Here is a 15438-nt window from a genome sequence, read left to right as displayed (position 1 = left end):
GAGGTACTGCAAGATCCTGTTTACGGCTTGAAGATGCACCTCCTTGGGGTTGTGCATAAATTGACTTACAACACTAACTGCATAGGCAATGTCAGGTCTGGTATGTGACAAGTAGATTAGTCTTCCTACCAGTCTTTGATAAGCACTTTTCTCAACTGTGGCATCCTCAGGAGCTTCTCCGAGTTTATGATTGAATTCTATAGGAGTCTCAACAGATTTGCACCCCAACTTTCCCGTTTCCTTCAGCAAATCCATCACATATTTTTGTTGTGAAATAAAGATTCCATGCCGTGAGTGAGCAACTTCAATACCAAGAAAGTATTTCAGCCTACCAAGTTCTTTTATTTCAAACTCTTTAATCAAACACCTCCTTAAGGCTTATCTTCCTTCCATATCATTTCCAGTGACTACAATATCATCCACATATACCAACAAGGCAGTTACCCCCCCCCCCCCCCCCCCGACACCGAGTGCTTAACAAACAGAGTATGGTCTCCTTGGCTTTGTTTATATCCCATTGCTGTCATAACTTTAGCGAATCGCCCAAACCAAGCCCGAGGTGACTGTTTTAGACCATATAGAGCCTTCTTTAGTCTGCACACCTTTCCTTCTAGATCTGAACCAAAGCCAGGAGGAATTTCCATGTAGATTTCTTCATCAAGATAGCCATGTAGGAAGGCATTCTTGACATCAAATTGCTGCAAACTCCACCCAAGATTAGCGGCCAAAGATATCAGTATTCTCACAGTGTTCATTTTTACAACTAGGGCAAAGGTTTCTAGATAATCAACTCCATAAGTTTGAGTATATCCCTTGGCTACCAACCTAGCCTTATATCTCTCAAGAGACCCATCTGCCTTATATTTAATAGTGAACACCCATTTACACCCTACTAGACTTTTTTCCTTAGGTGGTTCCACTAATTCCCAAATTTTATTTTTCTCAAGAGCTTCCATTTCAACCCTCATAGCATCTCTCCATTCCTTATGTCCTAAGGCCTCAAGCACTGTTTTGGGAATGGTTATGATGTTCAGATGTGTAAGAAAGGTTTTGTGACTATGTGATAGTTTCTCATATGACACAAAATTGGACAATGGGTATAGTGGATATTGGGTGCATTTTCTTGTGCCTTTCCGAATAGCAATGGGAAGACTAGTGTCACTAGCATCATGAGAGTTAGAAATAGTTTCTTGAGGAAGTGTAAATAGATATGTTACCTCATTACCAGCGGCTGGTTCAGAATCTTGGATTTGCATAGATTGAATAATGGGTACCTTCTTCCTTGAATAAATCAGCAGTGGGCGAGTAGAACTTAGAACCTGATTATCTTTTGCCAAAGTTTGTGATTTAGGAGTACAAGGTGGCTCGAGTTCAATAAGAACAGGGACGGAAACGGAGTTTGTAGAATTTTGAGGGACCGGAGAAGGAATAGGAGAAGAAGAAGAGTGAGAATTAAGTTCCAGTAAAAATAGGTCCTTGTCCTTATCTTCCATAAATGTTGTCTCCCCCTGAAGATAAGGCTGTGTAAAATAGCTCTCTTTCAACAAATGTTACATCTGCTGGCACATAGAATTTGCGAGTTGGAGGATGATAACACTTGTATGAGTATCCTTTTTGAGTAGATGAGTATCCTACAAAAACACACTTAAGTGCCCGTGGATCTAACTTTCCCCTGTTATGAGAGTGGATACGGACAAAGGACACACAACCAAAGATTTTTGGAAGAAGATTATTTGTAGTGTTGAAGTTGGGAAAATGTTTGGACAGAACTTGCATGGGACTTTTGAAACCAAGGACTCGAGAGGGCAACCTATTTATGAGATGAGCAGCAGTTAGAACACCTTCCCCCCAATAATTTTTTCTGAAATAGGAAGGCTCGGGTAGTGGCTAACAAGTGGCCATTTTTTCTTTCCGCCACCTCATTTTGTTGGGGGGTGTTAACACAGGATGACTCATAGATTATTCGTGATAAAACTTGATTGAAGAAATCCTTAGCATTATCATATCTGAATTTTTTGATCCCAACCCCAAATTGATTTTTTACCATACTGTGGAAAGTAGGAAACACTAAACTCAAATCAGACTTATTCTTTAGAAGAAAAATCTATGACACACGGGTACAATCATCAATGAATGAAACAAACTAACAAGCCCCAGATATATTAGGAACAGTAGAAGGCCCCCAGATATCACTATGGATGAGTGAAAAAGGAACAGATGTTATTTTATTGCTTATAGGAAAAGAAGCACGTTTGTGCTTTGCAAGTTCACAAATATCACAATGAAGAAATTTTTCATCAATCCCTTTAAATAACAATGGAAACATACTTTTAAGAATGCCAAATGAAGGATGTCCTAGACGAAGATGATAAAGCCAAATCTTGTCTTTATTTGAAAAAGAAAACTCAGAAAGCAATAATAAAGATAAATTATTCTTAGGTCTATTTTGCCCACTTGATTCTTCAAGATAGTAAAGTCCATCTTCCTCCCTAGCACGTCCAATCATCTTCCCAGTTTCCTGGTCCTGAAATACACAATGTGAGGCAAAGAAAGTAATGCTACAATTCAAATCTTTTGTGAGCTTATGTATGGACAAGAGGTTAGTGGACAGTTTGGGAACATGAAGAACACCGTCAAGTTTCAAAGTCTGGTTTATTAAAACACTTCCTCGGCCAGCAACTGTTATTAATGTACCATCGGCTGTGGCTATTTTCTTATTGCTAGGACATGGATTGTAAGAGATGAATTTATGTGATGAATGAGTCATATGGTCTGTGGCCCCTGAATCAATGACCCAGGAACCTGAAAAAGAGGTTATGCTTGAGACACTAAGGACATAAGGGGAAGGATCCTTACCTGAGAATGCTACGGAACAAGCACCTATAGTAGTAGGCTTTTCCAAGGACCCCAACAAATTCCTCAGCTTCTCCATCTCACTTTTATTGAATTCTCCTTGCTCTTGTGGCATGTCCTCCTTTCCGGGCTGTGTGTAAGTCATATGAGCCTATCCCCTTTGCTGTTCATTCTTCATGGTCCAATTTTTGTTGGGCAATTGCGGCTTTCCATGAAGCTTCCAGCAATGCTCTCTCGTGTGGCGAGGCTTTTTACAGTATGTACACCATAAGGCATCCTTGCTTGTGGTTTTAGATAGGGTTGGTCCCTCATTCATGCTCATAGTCGGTTGGTTAGGGGTGGGATTTTTAAAACCTGCCCCTTTTGAGACCATAGCCGATTCCTCAACAGCCTGAGGTTCCACCATTACTCCTCTCCGTCCTTCTTCTGCTCGGATTATCGCAATAGTCTCATTTAATGAGGGTAAATCGTCCTTTCCAAGAACTTGTACTCTGACCGGATCAAACTCCATATTTAGACCTGCAAGAAAATCATAAATCCTATTTTTCTCTACAAGTCTTTTCACCATGGCTGCATCATCACTGCATTTCAGTTTAATGCATTGATAATGATCCATTTCTTGCCACAGATTCGTCAAGAGGTTGGCATATTCTGTGACAGTACGTTCTTCCTGCTTGGTGGCTGAAATCTTGATCTTGATCTCATAAATCTGAGCAGCATCACGAACCTTAGAATAAGTCTATCCAACAGTATCCCATATCTCCTTCGCTGTGGTTAGGAACATACATGTGTCACTGATCTCCGGGAGCATTGAGTTCCATAGCCAGGACATCACCATAGAGTCTACCTCATCCCAAGCATCAAATCCGGGATCACTTGCTTTAGGTCCCGTACCAAGCGACTCAATTTGCCTTTCCCTTTCAAGAACGTTCGGACTACCTGCGACCATTTCAGGTAATTCTTTCCATTCAATCTATATGCCACCTACAGGTTCTGTAAATCTCCTAAAGATGGAGCAGAATTTGCTTCAACATTCTGCATCTTAGAGGTGTTGTTGCTGTCTGTGATTTCTGTCATGGCTGTTGGAGATTAAAGATGATGAGAAGATCAAGAAAAAGATCTGTTTAGATCAAGAATAACAGTGGCCGAAGAGAGGAAAAGAGGAAAATAGAAAGAAAAACAGCAATTAAGGCTGTAAATGGGTGATACCAAGTTGAAATCACCACTTGTCCTAAAAGCTTAAGCTTATAGGATAAGGTAGATTTATTTATATATTTTATATTTTCTAACACTCCCTCACATGTGGGCCGGGCTTTTCTTAATGGGCAAGCCCAACATGTGAAATTTTTTTAATAATGGGGTTAAAGAGTGCGGAGACAGGGTTCAAACTCAGGACCTCTGCTCTGATACCATGTGAAGAATTGGAGAGAAAATTATTCTCCTTCTTATTCAAATCTGCTGCACAGTTTTTTGAATTTATACACTTAGGGTGACTAACTAAAATAGGAAACTATCCCAACTTAAATCCCCACAATTAAGGGATTGATCCCCACAATCAAGGGATTGTCATAACTACAAAAATCCCCTAAATAAAGCATAATAATTTACACCATAAATACAATGATTCCCTGATTTCCTATTATTACGCACACAGTTTCCTTATTAAGAAGAAATCGTGTTTTCCCACAATTCCGCTTAAAAAAAAACATGCGGACACACGCGCGTCCCCGTTCGGCCACAGACGGGCAATATATGCCACTTTGTGGCATTAAAAGCCCCTTGCATGGGCTGGCTGCCCCGTGTGGAGAGCCCGTGTGGGGAACCGCGCGAGCGTGGGGCGCGATTTGATGGGGGCTCACGGTCCAAAGCCCCTCATCAAACCCCTTTCCTTGCGCGCCTTGCGTGCGCCTTCAAAATCGATGATGATGGATCGATTGTAGGCAACGCCCAGTGGAATAACTCAAGAAGAAGATCAACAATGAAAGCAAACTTGATTTATATTCCACTAAATTGAAGAATGAAGAACAATAATAAAGAAAGCATAAGAAATCTAGAAAGAGATTGATGAGGTCTCTTCCAAGCCCAATCTAGTGGAGATTGATGAATCTACCACTAGCCCAAGTCCTAGAACACAAGATCTAAGGATCGAATTCGGCTCAAGCGCCGCCCAAGCTTTATGGCCGACAAAACAACATAACTCTAGAATAACTCTGGATGCCCCTCTATGGTCCTCTACATCTCTTTTTATAGGCTAAGCCCTAGACACAACTAAGTAACTCCCCTTAGGAAAACATGGCAAATTGTCTTCACATGGATCCAAGGCTTTTCCACCGTTGATTGGCTTGAAATGAATGGCTAAAGATCACCTAAGAAGGGCCCTCCCACGGCTGGACATAGGCTTGACTCTTGGCCGTTGGATGAACAAGAATGAATGGCTGGATCTGCATGGGTTGTGCGGGCTAGGCGCATGGGGCGCGTCCCGGTCGGCTAGGTCGCGCGTCCCGACTGGATATGTCCCAGTCCGGGTCGGACTAGGACTGGGCGCGCACCAAGCTAGCGGGCGCGCGCTGGCGCACGGGCGGGCGCGAGCGTACGGGCACGCGGGCGGGCGCGATGTTGGCCTGCGGGGCTTTGCGGTCACAAACCCCGCGCCAAGGTTGAGGATTTGCCGTGTGTTGGGACCGTCTTGATGTGGGTATCTCTCTTCCTTCTTGCTGCCGATGGAACCTTGCCTATGCTCTACCTCTATGGGCGCTTGGCCAAGGGAAAGAATCAAATGATGGGGCTGAAATGCAATGACTCTATTCCAATCAAGAAACGATTACAAGGACTCTTGGCAAGATCCGAAAGGAACCTTGCTATGCCTAAACACTTCTAAGGGGAGTGATGTTCTCCACCTTAGCCCAAGCCTTTCGGCCGACTGAACAAGGGATGCAACCCTTTGACACTATGCTGGAAATTCAAAAGCTAAGAGATGCCGGACTAAGGGCCCTAATGGCTCCTCTTATAGGCCGATTGCCTTGGCTTATTTTGGACTTAATTCAAATGACAAAAGACTTCTAATTCGGCCGCAAGGGGCTGACTAAACTTGGTTCTCTTTTGGCCATGTGCTGCATTGAGGTGGGCACTCGGGATTTGATCTTGGCGTGGCCTGTGCGCATGTCATGAGCTGAGGCTGCCATCTGCCCGGGCGCAGCCTGATTTGGTTGCTGTGCTGGGCGGCTGGGCTGCGCTGCCTGATTTGCTGTGATATCCCACCCGATTTGTAGGGATTTGCTGTTGTCGCCCTTGCTCCCTTAGATCGCTGGCGTGGCCTCTTTGTGCGCGTCCATCCTGCGGCCTGTTGCATCCTGGCCGCCTGTGCTTTCTCCTGCCGAATTGCCATGGAAGAGCCCGCAGGCTCCTCTAATTTTGCGCGTGCGCTTTCCTTGTTTGCCCCAGCGCTGGTGCCTGGCTGCTTGCCATGTGTCCCTGTTGGTTGGCTTTGGCCGGGCACAATCTGCTGATGATTTTCCTTGTTTGGCCTTGCGCGCGGATGGTTGCCACTTGTCCTTGGGTCGTGCTCTTGATCGGGCTGACCGTGGCTTTCCTTGTTTGGCTCTCGGGCGTGCGCGTGCTGGCTGATCCGGATCCAATGTGTGCGGGCTCAGTTGCCTTGCTGTGTCTTTTGGCTGGGCTTGACCCGTGCGCTGTCCTTGGGCTTGTCTGGCTTGGGCGCACTCGGCCGAATGCAGCCTTGGCCGAGCCTTGCGCTTGCTGTGCTCTCTGTGCGTGTGCGCCCAAGTGCACGGCGCACGCATGGGCTGATGCCTCTGGTTGCCGCCCGTGTCCATGCCCATGTCTGGCGTGCGCGCAACCAATCGTTGCGCGGGCGCCAAGTGCTGGCGAGGAGCGGGGAGGTGGCCTTGCTGTGCACTGGCCAACTCCTGGTTCGGCGAGGTTCGGGCGCGCCAGGCGGGCGCGGGCGCAGGGCGCTGGGCCCGCCAGGCGGGCGCAAGCGCAGGGTCGGCCTGGCGCTCGGGCGTTGGCCAGCCCGGGTTCTGCCTGGGTGCGCGGAGGTCTACGCGCGGCTGGGCGTGCGCGCGCAGGACCGCGCTCAGCTGGTCGTCGGGCGCGCGGAAGACCGCGCGCTGCAGGGTGCCGGGCGTCGGATGGCGCGCGGGCGGACGGATGCACACGGACGGGCGCGCGGGGTGGAGTCTGCGTGCTGGCGGGCGCGCGCAGAGGCCTGCGCGTGCCGGGGGCTGTCTGGGCGCGCGGTTGGCCGCGCGCTGCTGTGGCCGTCTGGGCGTGCGGTCAGCCGCGCGCTGTTGCTGTGGCCGCAGAACCTCGTGCAGGCGCTAGGCATGGCCTGCGCGGGGCTGTGCCGGGGGCTGATGAGGCTGGCCACTGCTTGGGCAGAGCTCCAAGCAGTGGATGTGGCCCGAGCAATGGTCTTGGCCGAGGTTAGCCTCGGCCAAACTCTTGAAGTTTTGGCTTGGCGGGCTGGGGTGTCTATCATTCCCCCCTCCTTGGAGAATACCCTTGTCCTCAAGGGTGCTGTCGAGCAATGGACTTCCTTGCGAGAGAGGGCGTCGGCCACCTTGTTCTCCTTTCCTGGTTGATACACAATGTCATATTCAAAACCAAGTAATTTTACCAGAAATTTCTGCTGCTCAGGAGTCACGATCTTTTGTTGTACAAGATGTCGAAGAGCTTGTTGGTCGGTGACAATGGCGAAGCGTCGTCCTAGTAGGTACGGCCTCCAAATTTTGACTGCATGCACGACCGCGAGTAGCTCCCTTGCATATGTGCTCCATGCTTTCTTCTGCGGCCTCAGGGCTTTGGAAATGTAGGCCAATGGCCGTTTGTCTTGGGCTAAGACCGCGCCAATCCCATCGTTGCTTGCGTCGGTGAAGACTTGAAATGGCTTGCTGAAGTTGGGTAATGCAAGCACCGGAGTTTGTGTCATTGCTCGTTTGAGGTCTTCGAAGGCTTGGCGTGCGACCGAGGTCCATTCAAACCCATCTTTCTTCAACATGGATGTGAGGGGTTTTGCAATAAGACCATATCCTTTGACGAACCGTCAGTAATAGCCGGTAAGTCCTAGGAATCCCCTCAAGGCTGAAACATCCTTGGGCAATGGCCAATCTGTCATGGCCTCTATTTTTCGGGTGTCCACTCGCACACCACTCCCGGATACCACATGCCCAAGGTAGTCAAGCTCGGTTTGAACAAAGGCGCACTTAGAAGGTTTGATGAAGAAATGATGTTCTTCCAAAGTGTGCAAGACGAGATCTAGGTGTCGCATGTGCTCTTCTATGTTCTTGGAATAGATCAAGATGTCATCAAAGAAGACAATCATAAATTTTCTTAGATGCGGCTTGAATACCTGGTTCATGGCTGCTTGGAAGGTGGATGGTGCGTTGCATAGTCCAAAGGGCATGACCAAGTATTCAAAGTGGCCGGAGTGGGTGCGGAACGCCGTCTTGTGGACATCTTCGTCGCGCATCCGGATTGATGGTAGCCGGCTCGAAGATCTAGTCTTGTGAAGTATTTGGCTCCGTGGAGTTCGTCAAGCATCTCATCCACGGTCGGGATTGGGAATCGATCCTTGATGGTGGCCTCATTCAAGGCCCTGTAGTCGGTGCAAAACCTCCAAGACCCATTTTTTTTCTTACCAAAAGGACCGGTGATGAGAACGGGCTGGTGCTTGGCCGGATGATTCCTTGTTTCAGCATGTCTTCTACTTGTCTTTCGATCTCTCCCTTTTGAAAATGAGCATACCTATAAAGAGGCACGTTAATTGGCTTGCTCTCCTCCTTAAGGCGGATGGGATGGTCGAAGGCGCGTTTGGATGGAAGTGCTGTCGGCATGGCTAGAACTCCTTGGTGTGCTGCAAGTAGCTTTTGCACTTGCGGCGGCAAGTCTTGCAAGTCGTCCTTTGGCTGCGGTTGAGGTCCCTCCGCAGCCACTCATTGGTTGGACAATATGACGGCGAAGCAAAGGGCTCCTCCTCGGCACAAGCGTTCGATCATGTTGGCTTCACACGGTCGGACTTCTTTGTGGTTGAGTGCTGTCCACATCTTCTTCCTTCCATTGAGCCGAAACTCCATGGTCATGGTATTGTAGTCCGTCACTACTTTACCAATGCCCCGAAGCCATGCATTGCCAAGGACCACATCCAATCCTACAAGTTGTAGCACATGCAAATCTGCAGAAATTTTTATCCCTTGGATGTTGAGCCGAACATCTTTGACAACTTCTTGGCACTTGAGTCTTTCGCCGCTTGCTACTTTGACTTCGAATGGCTCGGTGGCTGCCCCCTTGAGTCCTACCCGCTGCAAGGCCCCCGCATTGATGAAGTTGTGGGAGGATCCGTTGTCAACGAGCAAGGATAATTCATGCTTGCCGATCCATGCCGTCATCCGCATGGTTGAAGGTCGCTGCACACCGGTAAGCGCATGAAGGGATAGCTCGGCATCCTTCGGCAAGGGGCTGATGGGGTGGTCTTCGGTGGGATCGTCCTCCTCCGAAGAGCTGCTGGCTGTGGCGGCATCATCATCTTCCTCTCCGCTGCTGTCAATGTGTAGCACATAGGATTGACCCGATTTGCAGCGATGACCTTTCTCCCACTTGGCGCCGCACTTGAAACATAGTCCCTTCTTGATGTATTCTTGCACCTCCTCTCGGCTGAGCCTCTTGACATCAGGGGGTTGCTGTTTTGAAGTGGATGCAGCGGCCGGTTGTGGCTTGGAAGTGCTTGCAGCCGGCTGAAACTTGGATGGCAGCGGATTGGACTGATTTCGGTTGGAGCCTTCCTTGGTCGGCCGCCGGTCATGAATGTTGGCTTGATCAAGGATCTCCGCCATCCACATTGCTTCTTGAAGGCGGGTGGGCTGCTTAAGCTTGATCTCCTTGGAGAGCCAAGGCTTGAGCCCACGAAGGTGCCAAGTAGTGCTTCTTCCAGCCAACCCTCCACCATGGTTTGAAGTTGGCGAAACTCGTCGATGTATGCTTGCACCTTGCCTTCTTGCTTGAGCTTGGCCAATTGGCCGTGGTGATTGATGGTTGGTGAAGGCCCCCATTGGTTCATGAACTCTTGGACAAAGGCCGTCCACCCCAAATAGTTCCCGTCTTTTTCATAGATGTTTCTTAGCCACCTCCACCACCTATTGGCTCTCCCCTCAAGATGGTAGCTAGTTAAGGTTACCCTCTCCTCTCTAGGGATCTCATACACCTGAAAATATTGCTCGACTTTATCGAGCCACTCATAAGGATCTCCCCCTCCAAACGATGGGAACTCAATTTTTGGTTTTCGAACTCCCCTCTCATGTGGACCGAAACCTCTAGCATCTCCCTCACGGTTCACCCGTTCCTCCCTCCTTCCTTCTTGTGCATGTCGGCCATGAGGCCTCCAAGGATGAGGGCTACCTACGGGCTCACTCATGGGTCTTTCCATACTCCTTGGCCGATCCTCCATAGGGACGCCATCGGCCCATCTATCAACATATGTTTCACCACATTCAACTCTACTTCCTCTCCTTCTATCTTCTCTCATTTTTCTTTCTCCCTCATTACTTTTTTCTGCAAACCTCCTCTCTAGCCTTTCTATGTTGTCATTTCCTTCTCTTCTAATGGTGGCCAAAGAGGTCACTAAATGCTCTAACACCCGATTAATTTCGGTGTTGTGGTTTTCAATGGTTTCAAAGAGCCTTTGTGGGCTGAATGAATCACTACCCGACTCCATGAAATCTACCCCTTACAATCAGATTTTCTCACAGTTTTACAATGATTTTCAGATCTGATTTTCAGACCTTAACACAATTACAATGAAGAGTATAGATCTGAAAAGTTAGAGGATACCCTTGAGATCGTCCTTCCATGGATTTGGACTGAAGCCGATCACCCGACAATCTCCGTTGTAGTCTCTCAATGAAAGCACCAGTGTTGGCCCCCGGGGCTTTGCAGTCCCAAACCCCGCCCCAAGGTTGAGGATTTGCCGTGTGTTGGGACCGTCTTGATGTGGGTATCTCTCTTCCTTCTTGCTGCCGATAGAACCTTGCCTATGCTCTACCTCTATGGGCGCTCGGCCAAGGGAAAGAATCAAATGATGGGGCTGAAATGCAATGACTCTATTCCAATCAAGAAACGATTACAAGGACTCTTGGCAAGATCCGGAAGGAACCTTGCTATGCCTAAACACTTCTAAGGGGAGTGATGTTCTCCACCTTAGCCCAAGACTTTCGGCCGATTGAACAAGGGATGCAACCCTTTGACACTATGCTGGAAATTCAAAAGCTAAGAGATGCCGGACTAAGGGCCCTAATGGCTCCTCTTATAGGCCGATTGCCTTGGCTTATTTTGGACTTAATTCAAATGACAAAAGACTTCTAATTTGGCCGCAAGGGGCTGGCTAAACTTGGTTCTCTTTTGGCCATGTGCTGCATTGAGGTGGGCACTCGGGATTTGATCTCGGTGTGGCCTGTGCGCGTGTCATGAGCTGAGGCTGCCATCTGCCCGGGCGCAGCCTGATTTGGTTGCTGTGCTGGGCGGTTGGGCTGTGCTGCCTGATTTGCTGTGATATCCCACCCGATTTGTAGGGATTTGCTGTTGTCGCCCTTGCTCCCTTGGATCGCTGGCGTGGCCTCCTTGTGCGCGTCCATCCTGCGGCCTGTTGCATCCTGGCCGCCTGTGCTTTCTCCTACCGAATTGCCATGGAAGAGCTCGCAGGCTCCTCCTCTGATTTTGCGCGTGCGCTTTCCTTGTTTGCCCCGGTGTTGGTGCCTGGCTGCTTGCCATGTGTTCCTGTTGGTTGGCTTTGGCCGGGCGCAATCTACTGATGATTTTCCTTGTTTGGCCTTGCGCGCGGATGGTTGCCACTTGTCCTTGGGTGCGCTCTTAGTCGGGCTGACCGTGGCTTTCCTTGTCTGGCCTTGCGCGCGGATGGTTGCCACTTGTCCTTGGGTCGTGCTCTTGATCGGGCTGACCGTGGCTTTCCTTGTTTGGCTCTCGGGCGTGCGCGCGCTGGCTGATCCGGATCCAATGTGTGCGGGCTCGGTTGCCTTGCTGTGTCTTTTGGCTGGGCTTGACCCATGCGCTGTCCTTGGGCTTGTCTGGCTTGGGCGCGCTCGGCCGAATGCAGCCTTGGCCGAGCCTTGCGCTTGTTGTGATCTCCGTGCGTGTGCGCCCAAGTGCGCGGCGCACGCATGGGCTGGTGCCTCTGGTTGCCGCCCGTGTCCATGCCCATGTCTGGCGTGCGCACAACCCATCGTTGCGCGGGCGCCAAGTGCTGGCGAGGAGTGGGGAGGTGGCCTCGCTGTGCACTGGCCAACTCCTGGTTCGGCGAGGTTCGAGCGTGCCAGGCAGGCGCGGTTGCAGGGCGCAGGGCGCGCCAGGCGGGCGCAAGTGCAGGGTCGGCCTGATGCTCGGGCGTTGGCCGGCCCGGGTTCTGCCTGGGTGCGCGGAGGTCTGCGCGCGGCTGGGCGTGCGCACGCAGGACCGCGCTCAGCTGGTCGCCGGGCGCGCGGAAGACCGCGCGCTGCAGGGTGCCGGGCGCCGGATGGCGCGCAGGCGGACGGATGCGCGCGGGTTGGAGGCTACATGCGAGCGGGCCCGCGGCCTGGCGTCTGCGTGCGGGCGGGCGCGCGGGCTGCAGTGGGCGCGCGCAGAGGCCTGCACGTGTCGGGGGCTATCTGGGCACGCGGTTGGCCGCGTGCTGCTGTGGCCGTCTGGGCGCGCGGTCGGCCGCGCGCTGTTGCTGTGGGCGCAGAACCTCGTGCAGGCGCTGGGCATGGCTTGCTCGGGGCTGTGCCGGAGGCTGATGAGGCTGGCCACTGCTTGGGCAGAGCTCCAAGCATTGGATGTGGCCCGAGCAATGGTCTTGGCCGAGGTTGGCCGAGGCCAAACTCTTGAAGTTTTGGCTTGGCGGGCTGGGGTGTCTATCACGCGGACCTGGGCATGCGGGCGGGCGCATGGGCGAGCACGCGGGCGAGCACGGGCGCGGGCTCGCCGGCGGTCGCGGGCGCGCGGGTGGGTGTGGACGTTCGGCCTGCAGGGCGCGCTGGCGGGCAGGCGCGCGCGCTGCTGGGCGCGGGCCTGGGCGTGCGAGGGCACTGTGCGCGCGGACACTGTAGCAGGCGAGGTTCGTCCTACCGAACCTCGCCGCACTGTAGCAGGCTGCTGGCAGGCTGGCTGTGCAAGCACTGTAGCTGGCGATGTTCTTGCCCAAGAACCTCGCCGCACTGTAGCCAGTGAGGTTGGCTGCGGCAGGATTTGGCTGCGGCATGGCTTTGGCGGGGCTGCATGTGCAGCGGGCTCGGCCAAAGTTGGGCATGCTTGGCCGAGGCTTGGGCATGCATGGGCGCATGTTTAGCTCGGCCGAGGTTGGGCGTGCTCGGCCGAATGGAGGGGCTTGGTCAAGGCTTTCCAAGCAAAGTAATTGGCCTTGGCTTGACCCTCCGTTGGCCTCCTTGTGGCCCGATGGCCCTCCTTGGTTGGCATGGCTACTTTGGCCCTCGGTTGGTGCATGGTTGTTGCTCCTCTTGCGACGTGGCTTGCGGGAGTCCTCAACACGATTTCCTGTGCGTGGACGCGCGGTTCACACTGCGTGGATCATGTGCAGGCGCAAGTCGGGGACGCGTTTCTCCACTCGCGCCTACGCCCCCGTGCGGGCGTGTTGCCCAGATAGACAACCCAAGAGGGGGGGGGTGAATTGGGTTTTAAAACAATTTGGATAATTTAAAAACTATGCCAAGTTATTTAATTAATTACTATGTGCTGTGAGCAATATGAAATGAGAAGAGGAAGAGACAATCAATCACAAACACAAGTTTTATAGTGGTTCGGAGCTATCCCTTGCTCCTACGTCCACTCCCCAAGTTTCTCTTGGGAATACACTATAACCCCCTTGGATTACAGCCGGTTGTTTTGCAAGCTCACAACCAAACTTGTTGTTTTACGAGCTAACAACGAACTCGGTCGGTTTTCCCAGGCTCACCGACTAGAACCAACCCCGATTGTTTTCCCGGGCTCACAATCAAACCCTTTCACACGTTGGTTTTAAAACTGGCTCACCAACTAACCTTTATCCCCTTGATTCAATCCCCCGATTGAACCAAGTAAATACACGTAGTAGAAAGAAAACAGAAAATAAGCTTCTCAAAAGCAGGTATGAAACAATATATTCAAGGATGAGTTTAGAAGCCCTCAAACGCTTTTAAGCTTAAGTAGAGGAATGGCTTCTTGACTCTGGTCTCCTCTTGGATGAGTGATCGACTTGAATGTAGGAGGAGGAAGCTTTGAATGCTGGGGAGAAGTTGGTGGCGCAGTAAATGCTGATCTCCCCTTTTTCTCGTTGAAGAGCACTTGCAAAGCTTGAAGACTTGAATGCTTGGAGTGGAATGTATGTTCTCTATTTTGCTACAGTCTTCTGTGGCTATTTAAGCCAACCCCCACGGAAACTAGCCGTTACTCCATTTTTTCTGGCCGTTCTGCACACTCTGCGCAGCCTGACAATGTGACCGTTGGTGGGTTGGAGTCGACTCGCGCGATCAGGAGTCGACTCGGCTGTAGCGGGAGTCGACTCAAGCTTTTCAGGAGTCGACTCGGCAACTGTTCCAAGTTTGAATTAAAGTTGCCGTCACGACTGGGAGTCGACTCGTCTTGGCCCGGAGTCGACTCGCCAACTTCTGGCGCTGACCTGGCAATTTTGGAGTCGGCTTTTCCTCTGTAGACCGTGGATACAAATTTGAATTTTGCCCTCTCGAGTCGACTCGACTGTCCTGGGAGTCGACTCGAATCTCAGAGCCCGAACTCCCGATTCTCTGTCTTTTGGCTCATCCAGTCTTGGAGTCGACTCGAACTTCCTTGGAGTCGACTCGGCTCTCAGTTTCCGAAAGTTGGTCTTCTGCCTTTTGACGTGAAGCTTGTCTTGGTGTCGACTCGAGCTGTCTGGGAGTCGACTCGAATCTCAGTGGCAGTAACATGGTTTTCTCTGTTGATGGTCGCACAATCTTGGAGTCGACTCGCGTAATGCGGGAGTCGACTCGAATCTCAGAGTCCATAAAACACTCTCTGACTTTTTCTTTGTGCACCGCTGGGAGTCGACTCGCGTTCCACTGGAGTCGACTCGAATCTCAGAGTCCATAAAACACTCTCTGACTTTTTCTTTGTGCACCGCTGGGAGTCGACTCGCGTTCCACTGGAGTCGACTCGAATCTCAGATCTGAAAGACTGCTCTTCTATCCTTCTGTCTGTTTTCAGTCGGAGTCGACTCATACTGATTAGGAGTCGACTCGAGCTCGTGCCAGTGACCTTGATACGCTTGGAGTCGACTCGTGAAACTCGGGAGTCGACTCGAGTCTCAGACATTGGTTCAGCAGACTTCTTAACTTATCCAAAATACTGTAAACCATGTCTAGAAACACTTGAGCAGGATTTTCGCTGAAACACTCAATTGAATTCATTAGTAATCACACGATATACTCAAATGCTTTGAGCTCATCAAAATCAAACGGGGTTTTAATCAATCACTCCACAATCTCCCCCTTTTTGATGATGACAAAACTTTGAGTATACGTAAAATGAATTGCTCAATAAATAATG

General features: G+C 50.7%; 1 protein-coding gene across 21 annotated transcripts in view; it reads right to left on the bottom strand.

Annotated features, from left to right (window-relative positions):
• Positions 1-15438, bottom strand: part of LOC103723714 (uncharacterized) — a 58098-nt gene that overhangs the window by 18284 nt on the left and 24376 nt on the right. For 2 of the 21 annotated variants that reach the window (XM_089926863.1, XM_089926865.1), the window contains exon 1: positions 1218-2448. The exons of the other annotated variants lie outside the window; for them this stretch is intronic. In XM_089926863.1, coding sequence (XP_089782989.1) covers positions 1218-1493 — 276 coding nt within the window. In that variant the 5' untranslated portion in view covers positions 1494-2448. Of the gene's footprint in view, positions 1-1217; positions 2449-15438 lie in introns of those variants that run through there. 21 annotated transcript variants of the gene reach the window in all.

The sequence above is a fragment of the Phoenix dactylifera genome, chromosome 1, assembly GCF_051530095.1.
Source record: "Phoenix dactylifera cultivar Ajwa chromosome 1, Ajwa_hap1_PhDact_Kaust_v1.1, whole genome shotgun sequence".
NCBI classification, from domain to species: Eukaryota; Viridiplantae; Streptophyta; class Magnoliopsida; order Arecales; family Arecaceae; genus Phoenix; species Phoenix dactylifera.
This window is presented reverse-complemented; position numbering and strand designations above follow the sequence as displayed.